Source organism: Phyllobates terribilis, unplaced genomic scaffold, assembly GCF_046119375.1.
Source record: "Phyllobates terribilis strain yellow unplaced genomic scaffold, ASM4611937v1 Scaffold_46__1_contigs__length_10046794, whole genome shotgun sequence".
NCBI classification, from domain to species: domain Eukaryota; kingdom Metazoa; phylum Chordata; class Amphibia; order Anura; family Dendrobatidae; genus Phyllobates; species Phyllobates terribilis.
Genome location: NW_027362806.1, coordinates 6,027,674 through 6,046,948, shown reverse-complemented (window position 1 = coordinate 6,046,948; position 19,275 = coordinate 6,027,674). Strand labels below are relative to the sequence as shown.

At 56.8% G+C, this 19,275-nt stretch overlaps 2 protein-coding genes and 1 long non-coding RNA gene across 4 annotated transcripts in view; 2 read left to right on the top strand and 1 right to left on the bottom strand.

Annotated features, from left to right (window-relative positions):
- The window catches only part of LOC141191468 (uncharacterized), a 618,018-nt gene that overhangs the window by 340,728 nt on the left and 258,015 nt on the right, over window positions 1-19,275 (top strand). The window lies entirely within an intron of this gene.
- LOC141191465 (uncharacterized) overlaps window positions 1-19,275 on the top strand; it is a 60,377-nt gene that overhangs the window by 14,382 nt on the left and 26,720 nt on the right. Inside the window, exon 1 of one of the 2 annotated variants that reach the window (XM_073661357.1) lies at window positions 15,427-15,549. The exons of the other annotated variant lie outside the window; for it this stretch is intronic. Coding sequence (XP_073517458.1) covers window positions 15,524-15,549 — 26 coding nt within the window. The 5' untranslated portion in view covers window positions 15,427-15,523. Of the gene's footprint in view, window positions 1-15,426; window positions 15,550-19,275 lie in introns of those variants that run through there. 2 annotated transcript variants of the gene reach the window in all.
- LOC141191467 (uncharacterized) lies at window positions 3,148-18,684 on the bottom strand. Its single transcript, XR_012265429.1, has 2 exons — window positions 17,421-18,684; window positions 3,148-3,450 (listed from the first exon to the last, which is right to left on the bottom strand). It is a non-coding gene; the product is annotated as an uncharacterized lncRNA (long non-coding RNA).

Genomic DNA, 19,275 nt, shown 5'->3' with positions numbered 1-19,275 from the left:
AGAGTTGTCTCAGGAGATTAGAAAGAAAATTATAGACAAGCATGTTAAAGGTAAAGGTTATAAGACCATCTCCAAGCAGCTTGATGTTCCTGTGACTACAGTTGCACATATTATTCAGAAATTTAAGATCCATGGGACTGTAGCCAACCTGGACGTGGCCGCGGGCCGCAGGAGGAAAATTGAAGACAAATCAAATAGATAATACAAATGGTAACAAAAGAGGTCAGGAAAACTTCTAAAGAAATTAAAGGTGAGCTTCAAGCTCAAGGAACATCAATGTCAGATTGAACCATTCATCATTGTTTGATCCAAAGTGGACTTCATGGTAGATGACCAAGGAGAACACCATTGTTGAAAAAAAATCATAAAAAAGCCAGACTGGAACTTGCCAAACTACATGTTGACAAGCCATAAAGCTTCTGGGAGAATGTCCTATGAACAGATGAGTCAAAAATGGAAGTTTTTGGCAAGGCACATCAGCTCTATGTTCACAGATGGAAAAATTAAGCATATGAAGAAAAAAACACTGTCTCTACTGTGAAACATGAAAGAGGCTCTGTTACGTTCTGGGGCTGCTTTGCTGCATCTGGCACAGGGAGTCTTGAATCTGTGCAGGGTACAATGAAATCTCAAGACTATCAAGGGATTCTAGAGAGAAATGTGCTGCCCAGTGTCAGAAAGCTTGGTCTCAGTCGCAGGTCATGGGTCTTGCAACAGGATAATGACCCAAAACAGGATAATGACTGAGAAGCTCCGTGGGTATTACCCCTTTCCTAGGCTTCAAACATCTGCCCCAGCCGTCTGCTTAACCTCTGCTAAAGTATAAAATTACGGGGGACCCCACAGCAATTTTCTTTTTTTTTTTTTTTTTTTATATAAATTCTTTATTTTAACAAATGGCAAGTACAGTAACCAGCAGGGTCACTGTACTACTTATGTATGTGACTGACATTTTTCTATCTACACATGTGGTCCAAATTGTTGGTACCCCTCATTTAATGAAAGAAAAACTCACAATGGTCACAGAAATAACTTGAATCTCACAAAAGTAATAATACATTAAAAATCTATGAAAATTAATAAATGAAATTCAGACATTGCTTTTCTGCTTCCACAGAATTTAAAAGAAAAACTCATGAAATAGGCCTGGACAGAAATGATGGTCCCCTGAAAATAATGTGACAAAAGGGACATGTTAAATCACGTTGTGTCCACTAATTAGCATCACAGGTATCTACAATCTTGTAGTTAGTCAGTGGGCCTGTATAAAAACACCCAAGAATGGCTAAGAGGAAAACATTGGACTATTCTGAAGTGGCCTTCTATGAGTCCTGACCTAAATCCTACTGAGCATCTTTGGAAAGAGCTGAAACATACCGTCTGGAGAAGACAACCTTCAAACACCAGACAACGGGAGCAGTTTGCTCATGAGGAGTGGCCAAAATACCTGTCGAGAGGTGCAGAAGTCTCATTGACAGTTACAGGAATTGTTTGATTGCAGTGATTGCCTCAAAAGGTTCTTCAACAAAATATTAAATTAAGAAGAACCATCATTTCTGTCCAGGCCGATTTCATGAGTTTATTTTTTTTTTAAATTCTGTGGAAGCAGAGAAGCAATGTCTGACTTTCATTTGTTAATTTTTAAAGATTTTTAATTTATTATTACTTCTGTCAGATTCAAGTTATTTCTGTGACCATTGTGAGTTTTTCTTTCATTAAACGAGGGGTACCAAAAATTTTGACCACGTGTGTATCTATTCTATGTGTGTTGTTCTATTCTTTCTATTCTAAATTGTCGGGTATCAATGTATTGCAACTGTACGGGGCTGATGAATTAACGGCTTTTTTAAAGAGAAGGGTGCGTGAAAATCGGATGGCACTCGCATGGTCCGTATGACGTCCGTTTTTTTTCTAGGACCCATTGATTTGCATTGGCGAGTCTCATCAGATATATGCAGCATGCTGCCATTTTTTTTCTCAGTCCTATTTTAGCTGAGAAAAAAATTTCATATGAGATGTACCTCATAGATTGACATTGGTCCGAGTGCAATCCGATTTTTTTATCGGATTGCTCTCATCCGTTTTTCTCCCAAGTGAGTATGAGCCCTTACAGACATACTCTTTAATATCCTTAAGAGCATTCTGCCAACAAAAGGACCTAGATGGAGATCTCCGAATGGCAAACGAACCCGCATGCCCAGCTAAAACGGAATCATGTACTTTATTAATAAAATGTACGCATAAAGAGAGCGATACCTAAAGTTTGTTAATAGGAAACCCTTCCGGCGCACTGTCCTGAGCATCCTGAATGTGCTGCCTGAGGACTACCCCCACTCCCTCACTAACAATCTTGACTCGATTTTCATGTTGACATTATTAGATCCAGGGAGATAAGCAGCGACAAAACCAAACTGGCAAAAAATACAGGGTCCACCAAGCCTATCTGGTGTTTAAGCACTTAGTAGCATCAATATCCAACAGGTTCTTATGATCGGTAAAGACCTTATATCTTGCCCCCTCCAACCAATGTCTCCATTTCTCAAAGACTCTATATCAAGGATGTAGATACCCACTTTTTTTTCTATGAAAGAACAGCTCTCATCCCAAAAGCAGAAGCGTCTACCTCTACTAAAAAAAAGCAGATTGAAAAATGTAATTTATGAAATTTTTTTAAAGACTGCTGGAGCATTGGTTAACCCAAATGGCATCATCAAATTTTCAAAATGACCCTAAGGTGAATTGAACGCTGTCTTCCCTTCATCACCCTGACGTACATGTATAAGGTTATATGCCCCTTTCAAGTCAAGTTTGGAAAATCATTTATCTCCAGATAATTGTTTAAACATCTCAGGTTAAAGGACAGGGATTGTGAACAGTGATTTTATTAATCTCTCTAAAATCCAAGTACGGACATAACTCTCCATATCTATATTTTTTTTAACAAACCCCCCCCCCCACTGTGACTGGAGAGGTAGATGGAGGTGGATGGCCGAATAATACCCTTACCCCTAAAATTGTAAAGTGCTGCGGAATATGTTCCCACAAGCTGGGAAGGGTAATTAATTATAAATAAAAGATATATATCTCTGCGCTGGATCGAGTGAGTACAGGAGTAAGATAAAATAGAAAATGGACTAAGATGCCAAGTGGATATTAAAAATATATGGTTTATTTAAACGAAGGTAGAGAATTAAAATCCGTTAAAAAAAGAGATCATGTAGGTTCTTCTTGTTCACTTCCGCGAGGCTTTGTCTGCAAGAATGTATAAGTAGGCAGGAGGCTCCGGTGGGGGAATCCAAAGAAGATAGATTAGAGATGAGGTAGAGAATTCGTATGGGTGTTGTTGACTGGGTACACAATTGGGTGAGAAGTACCTGATGTTCCTTGGTGCAGATCTGGACGTGCCGGATAGGGATAGATATGGTGGATGATTTTTCTTTCTATTAGATTCTGCAAATAGACAATGGGATTAGATAAGTGCTATTGAGTAAGTATAAAGAATAAGTAATAGATTTGATGAAATATGCTATCTGGCAAAATACCTGGTGACCTTATCTGGTCTATGGAGTCTGTGACTGGTATGTGATAGCTAGTAAAAGGCTTGCCAATGTGGTTGAACCATCTAGAAGAGGAAGTATGTGAAAACCAGGAGTTCTGCGATGGCAGCGCAGCTGGGTGCTTGTGTCCCGTAGATGCCGACATTGGTGGACTGTTTGGAGGTAGGACCTTTATACTACTGATAGGTGGAGGGCGATGGATCCAGAGGTTAGGAGTAGGCACGGCGGGCGGCACACTGGATACACTTAATCCCGGCTGGTGACTAAGTGGGAGGGTCGCCTCTGGAGGTTGGCGCGCTTGGCGCTTCAACGCTTGAGAACCTGCGAGACACGTGGTCACGTGGTTCGGATCCATACGGAGGCCACAGAGGACCAGTTTCTACCCGTTTCAGAAATCTAGTGGTTTCCTTCATCAGGGATGGTCCTTCAGGGTTTGTGGATTTTTATATCCATGCTGGTAAGTTGGATACAAATGTCATGTATCAATCAGTCGCATGATAATCCCCTTTCCTCGTTAGATTTAGTTGCAGGCAAATAGTTTGATTTCACTATTGAGGCCCTTTGGTCTCAGTGTCCAGTGTAAATATCCAGTGTCTTTCTGCTCAGGACATCTGTTTAATGAAGTCACCCTTTCGCCAGTATTTCTGTACCACTTCAATACCCATAACTTGGATATTTTCGGAGGAGCCTCCATATTTTTCAATATAGCTGATGACCATCAAATTTATTCTTAATATTCCTAAAATGTTCGCCTATCCTCGTGCTCATCTGGCAAATAGTTTGTCCTGTGTATAACTTGTTGCATGGACATTTGAGGCTATACACTACACCTTTACTGGAACAGGTTATGTGGTCTTTTATACTGTATTCGTTTACTCCATGGCCACTCCATGGCCAACTCGTACACACGACTCCGCTTCGTACACCTCGTACACACGGCTCTGCTCCGTACACCTAGTACACACGGCTCTGCTCCGTACACCTCGTACACGCGCAGCTCCGCCCCGTACACCTCGTACACGCGCGGCTCCGCTTCGTACACCTCGTACACGCGGCTCCGCTTCGTACATCTCGTACACGCGCGGCTCCTCTCCGTACACCTCGTACACGCGCGGCTCCTCTCCGTACGCCTCGTACACGCGCGGCTCCTCTCCGTACGCCTCGTACACGCGCGGCTCCTCTCCGTACGCCTCGTACACGCGCGGCTCCTCTCCGTACGCCTCGTACACGCGCGGCTCCTCTCCGTACGCCTCGTACACGCGCGGCTCTGCTCCGTACGCCTCGTACACGCGCGGCTCTGCTCCGTACGCCTCGTACACGCGCGGCTCTGCTCCGTACGCCTCGTACACGCGCGGCTCTGCTCCGTACGCCTCGTACACGCGCGGCTCTGCTCCGTACGCCTCGTACACCTCGTACACGCGCGGCTCCGCTCCGTACACCTCGTACACACACGCAGGGGTGGAGTAAGAGTAGCAAGGGCACCGGGCAGTTTAGAAGGCGCCCCCCCCCCCCCCACACACACACACACACACCTGATTTATCACGTGACATGTCACATGATCCCCTGTGATAGATCATGTCATAGTTCACGTGAAATTAATTTGGCACAATATTAATTATAATATTTTTTTTAGGCTGTGTGCCCACTATGCGTTTTTTAAGCGTTTCCGCAGCGGCAATTCCGCTGCAGAAACGCTTAAAAAAACGCTTGGTAGAAGGTCTGCCATGTTCCCCAATGATAATCCGCACATGCTGCGGAAATTTCCGCTGCGTATTATCATTGCGGAAAAATCCGCAGCACTACCAATTACTTTGTGGAAGCGCTGCGTTTTCGCCGCCATTGACTTGCATTAGAACGCATGGAATCCGCATCACTGCATCTGTACATGCAGAATCCATGCGTTTCAATGTGCGGATGGTACCCGGGTGTGGAGGACAGGAGACTCTCCTCCGGACCGGGGTACCATAGTACCTGTAAAAAAAAGAATAAAATAAAAAATAAATATTATATTTACCTTCTGATGGCCCCCGGTGCCTTTATCCGATGCGTCCTGGCTTGCCGGCTGCTCGCGATGGTCTGAAAAGGACCTGCCGTGACATAATTTAGTCATGTGACGGGTCACGCGACCGTTGACGTCGGCAGGCCATCAGAAGGTAAGTATATATTTTTTATTTTTTACCATTCTTTTACGGTCTCACTATATAAATCCATGCTGTTTGCATGGATTTATATAGTGTGACCAAGTTGTCAAGCACTTTCCAAGTGATGCTAAAATTGCTTGGAAAGCGCTTGACAACCCGCATGCGGAAATGCATGTGAAGAACGCTTCACTTCCGCATGTCCCTGGCAGGAAAAACGAATGTACAATCCGCATGTACAATCCGCATGCGTTTTTTCTGCCGGGGAGATGCAGAAACGCTCAAAAAAAATCCGGAACATTTCTGTATCGTGGGCACCTAGCCTTACATTAATTGTATGACTCAATATTGAGCACACGTAGCCATCTATACACAGCGGGAGGCCGCACTGCGCCATCTATACACAGCGGAAGGCCGCACGGCGCCATCTATACACAGCAGGAGGCCGCACGGCGCCATCTATACACAGCAGGAGGCCGCACGGCGCCATCTATACACAGCGGGAGGCCGCACGGCGCCATCTATTCACAGCGGGAGGCCGCACGGCGCCATCTATACACAGCGGGAGGCCGCAAGGCGCCATCTATACACAGCGGGAGGCCGCACGTAGCCATCTATACACAACGGGAGGCAGCACGTAGCGATCTATACACAGCGGGAGGCCGCATGGTGCCATCTATACAGCGGGAGGCAGCACGGTGCCATCTATACACAGCGGGAGGCAGCACGCTGCCATCTATACACAGCAGGGGGCCGCACGGTGCCATCTATACACAGCGGGAGGCCGCACGGTGCCATCTATACACAACGGGAGGCCGCACGTAGCCATCTATACACAACGGGAGGCCGCACGTAGCCATCTATACACAGCGGGAGGCCGCACGGCGCCATCTATACACAGCGGGAGGCCGCACGGCGCCATCTATACACAGCGGGAGGCCGCACGGCGCCATCTATACACAGCGGGAGGCCGCACGGCGCCATCTATACACAGCGGGAGGCCGCACGGCGCCATCTATACACAGCAGGGGGCCGCACGGCGCCATCTATACACAGCAGGGGGCCGCACGGCGCCATCTATACACAGCAGGGGGCAGCACGGCGCCATCTATACACAGCAGGGGGCCGCACGGCGCCATCTATACACAGCAGGGGGCCACACGGCACCATCTATACACAGCAGGGGGCCGCACGGCACCATCTATACACAGTGGGAGGCCGCACGACCCCCCCCCCCGGAGACAGCAGGAGGCCGCACAGCGCCATCTATACTCAGCAGGAGGCCGCACGCAGTCAAGCACACAGACATATACATACATTCATAAACATATTTGAAACACAAAAATACATATAAACAGACATCACACAATGATATCTGCCTGCACACACATACTGTACATACATACATACACACACACACACACACACACACAGACTCACCATCCCCCGGCTCCATTCCTCCTGCCTGCTCTGACTTCTCCGTTGCAGCAGTGCAGGCCGGGCACACACGGCTCCGCTCCGTACGCCTCGCACACGCGCGGCTCCGCTCCGTACGCCTCGCAGACGCGCGGCTCCGCTCCGTACGCCTCGTAGACGCGCGGCTCCGCTCCGTACGCCTCGTAGACGCGCGGCTCCGCTCCGTACGCCTCGTAGACGCGCGGCTCCGCTCCGTACGCCTCGTAGACGCGCGGCTCCGCTCCGTACGCCTCGTAGACGCGCGGCTCCGCTCCGTACGCCTCGTAGACGCGCGGCTCCGCTCCGTACGCCTCGTAGACGCGCGGCTCCGCTCCGTACGCCTCGTAGACGCGCGGCTCCGCTCCGTACGCCTCGTAGACGCGCGGCTCCGCTCCGCACGCCTCGTAGACGCGCGGCTCCGCTCCGCACGCCTCGTAGACGCGCGGCTCCGCTCCGCACGCCTCGTAGACGCGCGGCTCCGCTCCGCACGCCTCGTACACGCGCGTCTCCGCTCCGCACGCCTCGTACACGCGCGTCTCCTCTCCGCACGCCTCGTACACGCGCGTCTCCGCTCCGCACGCCTCGTACACGCGCGTCTCCGCTCCGCACGCCTCGTACACGCGCGTCTCCGCTCCGCACGCCTCGTACACGCGCGTCTCCGCTCCGCACGCCTCGTACACGCGCGTCTCCGCTCCGCACGCCTCGTACACGCGCGTCTCCGCTCCGGACGCCTCGTACACGCGCGTCTCCGCTCCGGACGCCTCGTACACGCGCGTCTCCGCTCCGCACGCCTCGTACACGCGCGTCTCCGCTCCGCACGCCTCGTACACGCGCGTCTCCGCTCCGCACGCCTCGTACACGCGCGTCTCCGCTCCGCACGCCTCGTACACGCGCGTCTCCGCTCCGCACGCCTCGTACACGCGCGTCTCCGCTCCGCACGCCTCGTACACGCGCGTCTCCGCACGCCTCGTACACGCGCGTCTCCGCACGCCTCGTACACGCGCGTCTCCGCTCCGCACGCCTCGTACACGCGCGGCTCCGCTCCGCACGCCTCGTACACGCGCGGCTCCGCTCCGGACGCCTCGTACACGCGCGGCTCCGCTCCGGACGCCTCGTACACGCGCGGCTCCGCTCCGGACGCCTCGTACACGCGCGGCTCCGCTCCGGACGCCTCGTACACGCGCGGCTCCGCTCCGGACGCCTCGTACACGCGCGGCTCCGCTCCGGACGCCTCGTACACGCGCGGCTCCGCTCCGGACGCCTCGTACACGCGCGGCTCCGCTCCGGACGCCTCGTACACGCGCGGCTCCGCTCCGTACGCCTCGTACACGCGCGGCTCCGCTCCGTACGCCTCGTACACGCGCGGCTCCGCTCCGTACGCCTCGTACACGCGCGGCTCCGCTCCGGACGCCTCGTACACGCGCGGCTCCGCTCCGGACGCCTCGTACACGCGCGGCTCCGCTCCGTACGCCTCGTACACGCGCGGCTCCGCTCCGGACGCCTCGTACACGCGCGGCTCCGCTCCGGACGCCTCGTACACGCGCGGCTCCGCTCCGGACGCCTCGTACACGCGCGTCTCCGCTCCGGACGCCTCGTACACGCGCGTCTCCGCTCCGGACGCCTCGTACACGCGCGTCTCCGCTCCGGACGCCTCGTACACGCGCGTCTCCGCTCCGGACGCCTCGTACACGCGCGTCTCCGCTCCGGACGCCTCGTACACGCGCGTCTCCGCTCCGCACGCCTCGTACACGCGCGTCTCCGCTCCGCACGCCTCGTACACGCGCGTCTCCGCTCCGCACGCCTCGTACACGCGCGTCTCCGCTCCGCACGCCTCGTACACGCGCGTCTCCGCTCCGCACGCCTCGTACACGCGCGTCTCCGCTCCGCACGCCTCGTACACGCGCGTCTCCGCTCCGCACGCCTCGTACACGCGCGTCTCCGCTCCGCACGCCTCGTACACGCGCGTCTCCGCTCCGCACGCCTCGTACACGCGCGTCTCCGCTCCGCACGCCTCGTACACGCGCGTCTCCGCTCCGCACGCCTCGTACACGCGCGTCTCCGCTCCGCACGCCTCGTACACGCGCGTCTCCGCTCCGCACGCCTCGTACACGCGCGTCTCCGCTCCGCACGCCTCGTACACGCGCGTCTCCGCTCCTTTTACGGTCTCACTATATAAATCCATGCTGTTTGCATGGATTTATATAGTGTGACCAAGTTGTCAAGCACTTTCCAAGTGATGCTAAAATTGCTTGGAAAGCGCTTGACAACCCGCATGCGGAAATGCATGTGAAGAACGCTTCACTTCCGCATGTCCCTGGCAGGAAAAACGAATGTACAATCCGCATGTACAATCCGCATGCGTTTTTTCTGCCGGGGAGATGCAGAAACGCTCAAAAAAAATCCGGAACATTTCTGTATCGTGGGCACCTAGCCTTACATTAATTGTATGACTCAATATTGAGCACACGTAGCCATCTATACACAGCGGGAGGCCGCACTGCGCCATCTATACACAGCGGAAGGCCGCACGGCGCCATCTATACACAGCAGGAGGCCGCACGGCGCCATCTATACACAGCAGGAGGCCGCACGGCGCCATCTATACACAGCGGGAGGCCGCACGGCGCCATCTATTCACAGCGGGAGGCCGCACGGCGCCATCTATACACAGCGGGAGGCCGCAAGGCGCCATCTATACACAGCGGGAGGCCGCACGTAGCCATCTATACACAACGGGAGGCAGCACGTAGCGATCTATACACAGCGGGAGGCCGCATGGTGCCATCTATACAGCGGGAGGCAGCACGGTGCCATCTATACACAGCGGGAGGCAGCACGCTGCCATCTATACACAGCAGGGGGCCGCACGGTGCCATCTATACACAGCAGGGGGCCGCACGGCACCATCTATACACAGTGGGAGGCCGCACGACCCCCCCCCCCGGAGACAGCAGGAGGCCGCACAGCGCCATCTATACTCAGCAGGAGGCCGCACGCAGTCAAGCACACAGACATATACATACATTCATAAACATATTTGAAACACAAAAATACATATAAACAGACATCACACAATGATATCTGCCTGCACACACATACTGTACATACATACATACACACACACACACACACACACAGACTCACCATCCCCCAGCTCCATTCCTCCTGCCTGCTCTGACTTCTCCGTTGCAGCAGTGCAGGCCGGGCACACACGGCTCCGCTCCGTACGCCTCGCACACGCGCGGCTCCGCTCCGTACGCCTCGCAGACGCGCGGCTCCGCTCCGTACGCCTCGTAGACGCGCGGCTCCGCTCCGTACGCCTCGTAGACGCGCGGCTCCGCTCCGTACGCCTCGTAGACGCGCGGCTCCGCTCCGTACGCCTCGTAGACGCGCGGCTCCGCTCCGTACGCCTCGTAGACGCGCGGCTCCGCTCCGTACGCCTCGTAGACGCGCGGCTCCGCTCCGTACGCCTCGTAGACGCGCGGCTCCGCTCCGTACGCCTCGTAGACGCGCGGCTCCGCTCCGTACGCCTCGTAGACGCGCGGCTCCGCTCCGCACGCCTCGTAGACGCGCGGCTCCGCTCCGCACGCCTCGTAGACGCGCGGCTCCGCTCCGCACGCCTCGTAGACGCGCGGCTCCGCTCCGCACGCCTCGTAGACGCGCGTCTCCGCTCCGCACGCCTCGTAGACGCGCGTCTCCGCTCCGCACGCCTCGTACACGCGCGTCTCCGCTCCGCACGCCTCGTACACGCGCGTCTCCTCTCCGCACGCCTCGTACACGCGCGTCTCCGCTCCGCACGCCTCGTACACGCGCGTCTCCGCTCCGCACGCCTCGTACACGCGCGTCTCCGCTCCGCACGCCTCGTACACGCGCGTCTCCGCTCCGGACGCCTCGTACACGCGCGTCTCCGCTCCTCACCTCGTACACGCGCGGCTCCGCTCCGCTCACCTCGTACACGCGCGGCTCCGCTCACCTCGTACACGCGCGGCTCCGCTCACCTCGTACACGCGCGGCTCCGCTCACCTCGTACACGCGCGGCTCCGCTCCGCTCACCTCGTACACGCGCGGCTCCGCTCCGTACACCTCGTACACGCGCGGCTCCGTACACCTCGTACACGCGCGGCTCCGTACACCTCGTACACGCGCGGCTCCGTACACCTCGTACACGCGCGGCTCCGTACACCTCGTACACGCGCGGCTCCGTACACCTCGTACACGCGCGGCTCCGCTCCGCACACCTCGTACACGCGCGGCTCCGCTCCGCACACCTCGTACACGCGCGGCTCCGCTCCGCACACCTCGTACACGCGCGGCTCCGCTCCGCACACCTCGTACACGCGCGGCTCCGCTCCGCACACCTCGTACACGCGCGGCTCCGCTCCGCACACCTCGTACACGCGCGGCTCCGCTCCGCACACCTCGTACACGCGCGGCTCCGCTCCGCACACCTCGTACACGCGCGGCTCCGCTCCGCACACCTCGTACACGCGCGGCTCCGCTCCGCACACCTCGTACACGCGCGGCTCCGCTCCGCACACCTCGTACACGCGCGGCTCCGCTCCGCACACCTCGTACACGCGCGGCTCCGCTCCGGACACCTCGTACACGCGCGGCTCCGCTCCGGACACCTCGTACACGCGCGGCTCCGCTCCGGACACCTCGTACACGCGCGGCTCCGCTCCGGACACCTCGTACACGCGCGGCTCCGCTCCGGACACCTCGTACACGCGCGGCTCCGCTCCGGACACCTCGTACACGCGCGGCTCCGCTCCGGACACCTCGTACACGCGCGGCTCCGCTCCGGACACCTCGTACACGCGCGGCTCCGCTCCGGACACCTCGTACACGCGCGGCTCCGCTCCGGACACCTCGTACACGCGCGGCTCCGCTCCGTACACCTCGTACACGCGCGGCTCCGCTCCGTACACCTCGTACACGCGCGGCTCCGCTCCGTACACCTCGTACACGCGCGGCTCCGCTCCGTACACCTCGTACACGCGCGGCTCCGCTCCGTACACCTCGTACACGCGCGGCTCCGCTCCGTACACCTCGTACACGCGCGGCTCCGCTCCGTACACCTCGTACACGCGCGGCTCCGCTCCGTACACCTCGTACACGCGCGGCTCCGCTCCGTACACGCGCGGCTCCGCTCCGTACACCTCGTACACGCGCGGCTCCGCTCCGTACACGCGCGGCTCCGCTCCGTACACCTCGTACACGCGCGGCTCCGCTCCGTACACGCGCGGCTCCGCTCCGTACACCTCGTACACGCGCGGCTCCGCTCCGTACACGCGCGGCTCCGCTCCGTACACCTCGTACACGCGCGGCTCCGCTCCGTACACCTCGTACACGCGCGGCTCCGCTCCGTACACCTCGTACACGCGCGGCTCCGCTCCGTACACCTCGTACACGCGCGGCTCCGCTCCGTACACCTCGTACACGCGCGGCTCCGCTCCGTACACCTCGTACACGCGCGGCTCCGCTCCGTACACGCGCGGCTCCGCTCCGTACACGCGCGGCTCCGCTCCGCACGCCTCGTACACGCGCGGCTCCGCTCCGGACGCCTCGTACACGCGCGGCTCCGCTCCGGACGCCTCGTACACGCGCGGCTCCGCTCCGGACGCCTCGTACACGCGCGGCTCCGCTCCGGACGCCTCGTACACGCGCGGCTCCGCTCCGGACGCCTCGTACACGCGCGGCTCCGCTCCGGACGCCTCGTACACGCGCGGCTCCGCTCCGGACGCCTCGTACACGCGCGGCTCCGCTCCGGACGCCTCGTACACGCGCGGCTCCGCTCCGGACGCCTCGTACACGCGCGGCTCCGCTCCGGACGCCTCGTACACGCGCGGCTCCGCTCCGGACGCCTCGTACACGCGCGGCTCCGCTCCGGACGCCTCGTACACGCGCGGCTCCGCTCCGGACGCCTCGTACACGCGCGGCTCCGCTCCGGACGCCTCGTACACGCGCGGCTCCGCTCCGGACGCCTCGTACACGCGCGGCTCCGCTCCGTACGCCTCGTACACGCGCGGCTCCGCTCCGTACGCCTCGTACACGCGCGGCTCCGCTCCGTACACCTCGTACACGCGCGGCTCCGCTCCGTACACCTCGTACACGCGCGGCTCCGCTCCGTACACCTCGTACACGCGCGGCTCCGCTCCGTACACCTCGTACACGCGCGGCTCCGCTCCGTACACCTCGTACACGCGCGGCTCCGCTCCGTACACGCGCGGCTCCGCTCCGTACACCTCGTACACGCGCGGCTCCGCTCCGTACACGCGCGGCTCCGCTCCGTACACCTCGTACACGCGCGGCTCCGCTCCGTACACCTCGTACACGCGCGGCTCCGCTCCGTACACCTCGTACACGCGCGGCTCCGCTCCGTACACCTCGTACACGCGCGGCTCCGCTCCGTACACCTCGTACACGCGCGGCTCCGCTCCGTACACCTCGTACACGCGCGGCTCCGCTCCGTACACCTCGTACACGCGCGGCTCCGCTCCGTACACCTCGTACACGCGCGGCTCCGCTCCGTACACGCGCGGCTCCGCTCCGGACGCCTCGTACACGCGCGGCTCCGCTCCGCACGCCTCGTACACGCGCGGCTCCGCTCCGGACGCCTCGTACACGCGCGGCTCCGCTCCGGACGCCTCGTACACGCGCGGCTCCGCTCCGGACGCCTCGTACACGCGCGGCTCCGCTCCGGACGCCTCGTACACGCGCGGCTCCGCTCCGGACGCCTCGTACACGCGCGGCTCCGCTCCGGACGCCTCGTACACGCGCGGCTCCGCTCCGGACGCCTCGTACACGCGCGGCTCCGCTCCGGACGCCTCGTACACGCGCGGCTCCGCTCCGGACGCCTCGTACACGCGCGGCTCCGCTCCGGACGCCTCGTACACGCGCGGCTCCGCTCCGGACGCCTCGTACACGCGCGGCTCCGCTCCGGACGCCTCGTACACGCGCGGCTCCGCTCCGTACGCCTCGTACACGCGCGGCTCCGCTCCGTACGCCTCGTACACGCGCGGCTCCGCTCCGTACGCCTCGTACACGCGCGGCTCCGCTCCGTACGCCTCGTACACGCGCGGCTCCGCTCCGTACGCCTCGTACACGCGCGGCTCCGCACCGTACGCCTCGTACACGCGCGGCTCCGCACCGTACACGCGCGGCTCCGTACGCCTCGTACACGCGCGGCTCCGCTCCGGACGCCTCGTACACGCGCGGCTCCATACGCCTCGTACACGCGCGGCTCCGGACGCCTCGTACACGCGCGGCTCCGCTCCGGACGCCTCGTACACGCGCGGCTCCGCTCCGGACGCCTCGTACACGCGCGGCTCCGCTCCGGACGCCTCGTACACGCGCGGCTCGGCTCCGGACGCCTCGTACACGCGCGGCTCGGCTCCGGACGCCTCGTACACGCGCGGCTCGGCTCCGGACGCCTCGTACACGCGCGGCTCGGCTCCGGACGCCTCGTACACGCGCGGCTCGGCTCCGGACGCCTCGTACACGCGCGGCTCGGCTCCGTACGCCTCGTACACGCGCGGCTCGGCTCCGTACGCCTCGTACACGCGCGGCTCGGCTCCGTACGCCTCGTACACGCGCGGCTCGGCTCCGTACGCCTCGTACACGCGCGGCTCGGCTCCGTACGCCTCGTACACGCGCGGCTCGGCTCCGTACGCCTCGTACACGCGCGGCTCGGCTCCGTACGCCTCGTACACGCGCGGCTCGGCTCCGTACGCCTCGTACACGCGCGGCTCGGCTCCGTACGCCTCGTACACGCGCGGCTCGGCTCCGTACGCCTCGTACACGCGCGGCTCGGCTCCGTACGCCTCGTACACGCGCGGCTCGGCTCCGTACGCCTCGTACACGCGCGGCTCGGCTCCGTACGCCTCGTACACGCGCGGCTCGGCTCCGTACGCCTCGTACACGCGCGGCTCGGCTCCGTACGCCTCGTACACGCGCGGCTCGGCTCCGTACGCCTCGTACACGCGCGGCTCCGCACGCCTCGTACACGCGCGGCTCCGCTCCGTACGCCTCGTACACGCGCGGCTCCGCTCCGTACGCCTCGTACACGCGCGGCTCCGCTCCGTACGCCTCGTACACGCGCGGCTCCGCTCCGTACGCCTCGTACACGCGCGGCTCCGCTCCGTACGCCTCGTACACGCGCGGCTCCGCTCCGTACGCCTCGTACACGCGCGGCTCTGCTACATCCACACTGTAAACCCCTCCTGACCCCACACATAAACTTCAGCTCATCCAGCACCATGACAACCAGCACAGCAGAGTCCTGCATCCACTGAGGCCCCTGATCATGTGACCCCTGACTCCTCCCCTCCTGTGACCTCATCACAGCTCCTGTGCGCACACGACAGCCATATATGTGGTGGCGGCTCTGCAGGTGGAGGTATGTGGAGACCCCATTACTGGGGCAGGGGGCATTAACCCCTTCAGCACGGAGGCTCTTTGGGGGTCTTGTGTTGCCCCTTTATAAGAATCATAACGTTTCTGTTCTGTTTCCTGTAATAGATACATACGACCCAACTATGGAGACAGGAAGGGAGGAAACGTATTGTTCTCATAGTACAGGACCCCCACAGTGTAATGCCCCCATTATGCCCCTTATGCCGTATGTATGATGCCCCCACACAGTGTAATGCCCCCATTATGCCGTATGTATGATGCCCCCAACACAGTGTAATGCCCCCATTACACCCCTTATGCAGGATGTATGATGCCCCCACACAGTGTAATGCCCCTTATGCAGGATGTATGATGCCCTCACACAGTGTAATGCCCCCATTATGCCCCTTATGCAGGATGTATGATGCCCCCCACAGTGTAATGTCCCCATTATGCCACTTATGCAGGATGTATGATGCCCCCACACAGTGTAATGCCCCCATTATACCCCTTATGCAGGATGTATGATGCCCCCATACAGTGTAATGCCCCCATTATGCCCCTTATGCAGGATGTATGATGCCCCCACACAGTGTAATGCCCCCATTATACCCCTTATGCAGGATGTATGATGCCCCCATACAGTGTAATGCCCCCATTATGCCCCTTATGCAGTATGTTTGATGCCTCCACACAGTGTAATGCTCCCATTATGCCCCTTATGCAGGATGTATGATGCCTCCACACACTGTAATGCCCCCATTATGCCCCTTATGCAGGATGTATGATGCCCCCACACAGTGTAATGCCCCCATTATGCCCCTTATGAAGGATGTATGATGCCCCCCCACAGTGTAATGCCCCCATTATGCCCCTTATGCAGTATGTATGATGCCCCCACACAGTGTAATGCCCCCATTATGCCCCTTATGCAGTATGTATGATGCCCCTTATGTAGTATGTATAATGCCCCCATTATGCCCCTTATGTAGTATGTATAATGCCCCCATTATGCCCCTTATGCAGTATGTATAATGCCCCCACACATTGTAATGCCCCCATTATGCCCCTTATGCAGTATGTTCGATGTCCCCATTATGCCCCTTATCCAGTATGTATGATGCCCCCACACAGTTTAATGCCCCCATTATGCCCCTTATGCAGGATGTATGATGCCTCCACACACTGTAATGCCCCCATTATGCCCCTTATACAGGATGTATGATGCCCCCACACAGTGTAATGCCCCCATTATGCCCCTTATGCAGGATGTATGATGCCCCCCCACAGTGTAATGCCCCCATTATGCCCCTTATGCAGTATGTATGATGCCCACACACAGTGTAATGCCCCCATTATGCCCCTTATGCAGTATGTATGATGCCCCTTATGTAGTATGTATAATGCCCCCATTATGCCCCTTATGTAGTATGTATAATGCCCCCATTATGCCCCTTATGCAGTATGTATAATGCCCCCACACATTGTAATGCCCCCATTATGCCCCTTATGCAGTATGTTCGATGTCCCCATTATGCCCCTTATCCAGTATGTATGATGCCCCCACACAGTGTAATGCCCCCATTATACCCCTTATGCAGGATGTATGATGCCCCCACACAGTGTAATGCCATTATGCCCCTTATGCAGGATGTATGATGCCCCCACACAGTGTAATGCCCCTTATGCAGTATGTATTATTCTGCCACCGACGTACGTGGGTGAGATATGTCTTAGGGATGTGAACGTGGATCTCTGTATAAGCAATGGCAGATAGCGTTACTCACTAACCTGTGCTTCTATTTTTATGAACTCCTTGTGTTAGTCCAGAAGGATGATGCAATTATGAATTTCAACAGGTTTTATTCACAGTACCTTGATGAGATGAGGTGAGAGGTCAGGGAAGGTAAATGGATGAAGATGCCATAGAAGTTAGTATTGATATTAGAAGCGCCAGGTAGAGGTAATGAGACAATCCTTATCCAGACCTGTAGCATGTGTTGTCCAAGATGGCACTGAGAGAAGAAGGAAGTGGAGGAAGGAGATAGGAGTTGCAGACAGAAAGGTCTTATGGGTAAAATAGTGGTGATACATAAGCAAAGTATTATAACAACGGCCAGTAGATGGCAGCAAAGTACAACAAATGCAATATATGGTAAAACCATGTAACATTAGGAAAATGTTCCTGTAATGGCTGAAAGTCTCTGCAAACAATTAGCTAACAGCACACTCCCCGTCTGAAATCCCTGAATTTTACTATTTTAACAGTTTTGAGGTGGAGGTGCTTTCCTGAAGTACCCCGAGGGATACCTCAATCTGAAAGATAAAAACATTGCATGCAATGCAACAATAACCTATAAACGAGATAGACAAATGTCTAGAACAGTTCCTGAAGTAATCCAAAAGATAACCCATCTTCGGATTGGAGAAGCCACACTAGGCCAAACTGTCTCCAACCCAATTGTAATCCAATGGTTTAAGTTCCTGGTTGCAATCAAATGAGTGTCTTAAGTGGTCCGAAAGTTCCTTGAAAGTTCCATCTGGTTGAATGGATAGTTGTTAATTCTCAACTGACATAAGTAAGATAACCTCTGATAAGATTTGGGGTCATCTTGCTTCATGACTGTCACTTCCACTTTGCGTACCTTGCCATCTTTGCTTTGACTGGTTTTTGATATAAGTCCCATAGGCCATGCGCTTCTTTCCGCCTTCTGGTCTTTCATGAGGACAAGATCTCCTACTTGTAAGCTTGGTTTTACTTGTTGCCATTTTCTTCGTGTTTGTAGGAGAGTAAGGTACTCCATCTTCCATCTACTCCAGAAACAGCCAGATGTTGTATGTGTTTCCAATGTCTCTGATATTTGTTGCCAGACACAGAGTCTCCAGGTGGGCTAGGAACGGTTCCAAGTTTCTTGCAATGACACGAACAATCCTTGTCGATCTGGAGAAGCGACCAAATCGCCGACAGTCCCAGCCAACCTTCTCCTTGGAAGTGGTGATGAGGGTGTTGACATCAGGACGGATCTCTGGGTCAACGTCTGGATCCTGAAGGCTGAAGCTGTCTTCAACGGCAGTCTCTTCACACTGACTGAGAAGGAACTCCAGTCCTGTTAACCAAGAAGAATTTGAAAAAGCACCAACAGACCCTGGCCTAGTAGCAAGGTCAGCAGGGTTAAGATGGGATGGAACATACTGCCATTGATTAGGTTTGGAGGATTTCCTGATCCTTTCAACGTGGTTAGTGATATAGACATAGAAGCGTTTTGTCTGGTTGTATATGTAGCCCAGAACAACCTTGCTGTCTGTGTAGAATCTTGTCATCCATGTGAAAAGCTAGTTCACTCTGTATGGAGTCTGCAATCTCAACGGCTAGTACAACCCCACAGAGCTCAAGTCTGGGTATGGTGTGCTCTGGTTTAGGAGCCAATTTAGCCTTTCCAAATAGAAATCCAACATGGGCTTCATTGTTAGAGTCTATAACCTTCAAATAGGCAACAGCTGCAATAGCTTCAGTAGAGGCATCAGAGAATATATGAATCTCTTTCCTTTGACTCGTAGAACGGGATGCTGGAGTGTTACAACGTGGTATGTGGATTTTATCCAAGGCACAAAGAGATTCCCTCCATGTCTTCCACTTTAGTTGTTTGTCAGCAGAGAGTGGTACATCCCAGTCCTTAATAGACGCTGAGAGTTGTCTTAACAGAAGCTTGCCTTGTATAGTCAGGGATGC